This window comes from Littorina saxatilis, linkage group LG8 (assembly GCF_037325665.1).
Source record: "Littorina saxatilis isolate snail1 linkage group LG8, US_GU_Lsax_2.0, whole genome shotgun sequence".
NCBI lineage: Eukaryota > Metazoa > Mollusca > Gastropoda > Littorinimorpha > Littorinidae > Littorina > Littorina saxatilis.
Window position 1 is genome coordinate 2,919,005 of NC_090252.1, and position 5,000 is coordinate 2,924,004.

At 40.4% G+C, this 5,000-nt stretch overlaps 1 protein-coding gene across 1 annotated transcript in view; it reads left to right on the forward strand.

Annotated features, from left to right (window-relative positions):
* The window catches only part of LOC138972541 (uncharacterized), a 12,181-nt gene that overhangs the window by 4,423 nt on the left and 2,758 nt on the right, over window positions 1-5,000 (forward strand). The window contains exons 2-3 of the mRNA XM_070345185.1: window positions 939-1,126; window positions 4,893-5,000. The exon at window positions 4,893-5,000 is cut by the window's right edge and continues 101 nt beyond it. Of these exons, the coding sequence (XP_070201286.1) occupies window positions 939-1,126; window positions 4,893-4,938 (234 nt within the window). The 3' untranslated portion in view covers window positions 4,939-5,000. The remainder of the gene's footprint in view (window positions 1-938; window positions 1,127-4,892) is intronic.

Sequence of the window (5,000 nt, forward strand, 5' to 3'; positions counted from 1 at the left end):
AGAGAGAGAGAGAGCGACACTTCTTTGGCAATTTTGGACCAGACAGCGTCTTTATGTTTAACAGTTAGACTGTTCTGAAATTTGGACAGAATAACCGTTCTTTCGTAAAACACTTCTGTCAAGAGTACAGCAATTTCACCATCTGAAAAAGGCGCAGAACGCCCCTCTGTGTCTACTTTCTTTTTGAGCGGCACACGTGCCTTGCCATTTTCGTTGACTGAAATGTTGATAGAAACGTGCGCATGCGTATTAGTAGGGATTCCCCCAATTTCCCCGACCTTGACCTTAATACTCTTGCTGTCACTACTTTGGCGTTCAAGTCAGTTCATGCATTGTGAACAGTTAGAAAGTTGACTTCGGGAGTTCCCACTTCGAAAAGAGGCCTCTACTTCCAGTGTTTCTTACTTCTAGTTCATGCATACGGGCCCAGGTGGGTTGAAAGTGGAGATTTTTCCGTTCTCCCAGGTCACCTTATGTGCAGACCTGCTAGTGACTTAACCCCCTTCGTGTGTACACGCAAGCACAAGACCAAGTGCGCACGGAAAAGATCCTGTAATCCATGTCGGAGTTCGGTGGGTTATGGAAACACGAAAATACCCAGCATGCCTACTCAACGAAAGCGGAGTGAGCTGACTATGCTCTCAGAGAATAGTGTGGGGAACCCAAATGGGCAAACGAGCTCACACGTAACCAGAAAAATTCTGGAACGCTGAAGAAGAAAAAAAAACTTAAACAAATATATAATTTTGTAAAATGACAGTTTATGGAAGTAAGTGACCGAAAACTGACCCGGCAATTATCTTATTATCTGAGCATAGACAGTGTTTGATTTTTTGTGAGCGCGGGGTGTGTGTGTTGGGGTATGGAAGGGGGGGGGGGGTTGAAGTGTTCCAAGTTGCAAATTAAGGGCTAGCTACATTATCCAAGTTGTCTTGCAGGCCCAGAATCAGGTAGCCAACGTCAAGCGGATGACAAAGGTCGATTCCCAGATTCTACGGAAGCTGAACCCGAGCCCGACGTGGCGGGCACACAGGTGTGTGTGTGCTTGGTGCAGGCCATGGAAACCGCTCATCTCTGGGAACATCGCAAAGAAGAGGATGGGAATGTGCCTTTCCCCGCACAAAATGTTAGTAGCTGTGCGTGTGTGTGTATGTGTGTGTGTGTGTGTGTGTGTGTGTGTGTGTGTCTGTGTGTGTGTGTGTATGTGTGTATGTGTGTGTGTGTGTGTTTGTTTGAGTGTGTGTGGGTGTGTATGTCGGTGTGTGTGTGTGTGTGTGTGAGTGTGTGTGTGTGTGTGTTTAATAGAGAGACAGGAAAGGCGGGGGTAAAGACCGAGTGGGTGCGTGCATGTGATATTTGGAGTCTCTGGCCTACCTTATAATACAAGTCGCGTAAGGCGAAAATACAACATTTAGTCAAGTAGCTGTCGAACTCACAGAATGAAACTGAACGCAATGCAACGCAGCAAGACCGTATACTCGTAGCATCGTCAGTCCACCGCTCACGGCATAGGCAGTGAAATTGACAAGAAGAGCGGGGTAGTAGTTGCGCTGGGAAGGATAGCACGCTTTTCTGTACCTCTCTTCGTTTTAACTTTCTGAGCGTGTTTTTAATCCAAACATATCATATCTATATGTTTTTGGAATCAGGAACCGACAAGGAATATGATGAAAGTGTTTTTAAATTGATTTGGAAAATTTAATTTTGATAATAATTTTTATATATTTAATTTTCAGAGCTTGTTGTTAATCCAAATATAACATATTTATATGTTTTGGAATCAGAAAATGATGTCATAACTTGACTAAATGTAACGAGTCGGGTAAGGCGAAAATACAACATTTAGTCAAGTAGCTGTCGAACTCACAGAATGAAACTGAACGCAATGCAACGCAGCAAGACCGTATACTCGTAGCATCGTCAGTCCACCGCGCACGGCGTAGTACTTGCGCTGAGAAGGATAGCACGCTTTTCTGTACCTCTCTTCGTTTTAACTTTCTGAGCGTGTTTTTAATCCAAACATATCATATCTATATGTTTTTGGAATCAGGAACCGACAAGGAATAAGATGAAGGTGTTTTTGAATTGATTTGGACAATTTAATTTTGATAATAATTTTTATATTTTTTAATTTTCAGAGCTTGTTTTTAATCCAAATATAACATATTTATATATTTTTGGAATCAGAAAATGATAAAGAATAAGATGAACGTAAATTTGGATCGTTTTATAAAAACAATAATTTTTTTACAATTTTTAGATTTTTAATGACCAAACTCACTCATTAGTTTTTAAGCCACCAAGCTGAAATGCAATACCAAACCCCGGCCTTCGTCGAAGATTACTTGACCAAAATTTCAACCAATTTGGTTGAAAAATGAGAGCGTGACAGTGCCGCCTCAACTTTCACGAAACGCCGGATATGACGTCATCAAAGACATTTATCAAAAAAATGAAAAAAACGTATGGGGATTTCATACCCAGGAACTCTCATGTCAAATTTCATAAAGATCGGTCCAGTAGTTTAGTCTGAATCGCTCTACACACACACACAGACAGACAGACAGACAGACACACACACACACACACACACACACACACACACACACACACACACACACACACACACACACACACACACACACACACCACGACCCTCGTCTCGATTCCCCCCTCTACGTTAAAACATTTAGTCAAAACTTGACTAAATGTAAACAAGTCGCGTAAGGCGAAAATACAACATTTAGTCAAGTAGCTGTCGAACTCACAGAATGAAACTGAACGCAATGCAACGCAGCAAGACCGTATACTCGTAGCATCGTCAGTCCACCGCGCACGGCAAAGGCAGTGAAATTGACAAGATGAGCGGAGTAGTACTTGCGCTGAGAAGGATAGCACGCTTTTCTGTACCTCTCTTCGTTTTAACTTTCTGAGCGTGTTTTTAATCCAAACATATCATATCTATATGTTTTTGGAATCAGGAACCGACAAGGAATAAGATGAAGGTGTTTTTAAATTGATTTGGACAATTTAATTTTGATAATAATTTTTATATTTTTAATTTTCAGAGCTTGTTTTTAATCCAAATATAACATATTTATATATTTTTGGAATCAGAAAATGATAAAAAAAATAAGATGTACGTAAATTTGGATCGTTTCAGATTTTTAATGACCAAACTCACTCATTAGTTTTTAAGCCACCAAGCTGAAATGCAATACCAAACCCCGGCCTTCGTCGAAGATTACTTGACCAAAATTTCAACCAATTTGGTTGAAAAATGAGAGCGTGACAGTGCCGCCTCAACTTTCACGAAAAGCCGGATATGACGTCATCAAAGACATTTATTGAAAAAATGAAAAAAACATATGGGGATTTCATACCCAGCAACTCTCATGTCAAATTGCATAAAGATCGGTCCAGTAGTTTAGTCTGAATCGCTCTACACACACACACAGACAGACAGACAGACAGACAGACACACACACACACACACACACACACACACACACACACACACACACACACACACACACATACACCACGACCCTCGTCTCGATTCACCCCTCTACGTTAAAGACGGACAGACAGACACACATATACACACACGCACACACACACACACACACACACACACACACACACACACACACACACACACACACACACACACACACATACACCACGACCCTCGTCTCGATTCCCCCCTCTACGTTAAAATATTTAGTCAAAACTTGACTAAATAATTATAACAAGTCGCGTAAGGCGAAAATACAACATTTAGTCAAGTAGCTGTCGAACTCACAGAATGAAACTGAACGCAACGCAACGCAGCAAGACCGTATACTCGTAGCATCGTCAGTCCACCGCTCATGGCAAAGGCAGTGAAATTGACAAGAAGAGCGGGGTAGTAGTTGCGCTAAGAAGGATAGCACGCTTTTCTGTACCTCTCTTCGTTTTAACTTTCTGAGCGTGTTTTTAATCCAAACATATCATATCTATATGTTTTTGGAATCAGGAACCAACAAGGAATAAGATGAAAGTGTTTTTAAATTGATTTCGACAATTTAATTTTGAAAATAATTTTTATATATTTAATTTTCAGAGCTTGTTTTAATCCAAATATAACATATTTATATGTTTTTGGAATCAGCAAATAATGGAGAATAAGATGAACGTAAATTTGGATCGTTTTATAAAAGAAATATTTTTTTTACAATTTTCAGATTTTTAATGACCAAAGTCATTAATTAATTTTTAAGTCACCACGCTGAAATGCAATACCGCAGTCCGGGCTTTGTCGAACAATACTTGACCAAATTTTCAACCAATTTGGTTGAAAAATGAGGGCGTGACAGTGCCGCCTTAACTTTCACGAAAAGCCGGATATGACGTCATCAAAGACATTTATCAAAAATATGAAAAAACGTATGGGGATATCATACCCAGGAACTTTCATGTCAAATTTATTTATTTATTTATTTATTTATTTATTTACGATTTCATAAAGATCGATCCAGTAGTTTGGTCTGAATCGCTCTACACGCACGCACACACACACACACACATACACACACACATACACCACGACCCTCGTCTCGATTCCCCCCTCGATGTTAAAACATTTAGTCATAACTTGACTTAATGTAAAAAGGGTCAAATGCATAACATTGCTAGCCCTCCCTCTACGTTAAAATATTTAGTCAAAACTTGACTAAATATAAAAAGGGTCAAATGCATAACATTGCTAGCCCTCCTTGTTTTAATGGGTGGCAACAAACATAGAATTTGTGTTCGGCAGGTAAGTGTTTTAGGTATAGTTTATTTTTAATACCTGCGATATATTTGGAACCATTCCGAGTTATCACAGGACAACTCATTGCATTTTGCAGTGGGTTCCTCTCGAGACCTTCGTGTCTTGCAAGTGCCGGCGCCTGACGCCAGAAATCGTGGAGTGGGCTCTGACTCCGAGCTCCACGTGCGCCGCCTCTGTGCCGGAC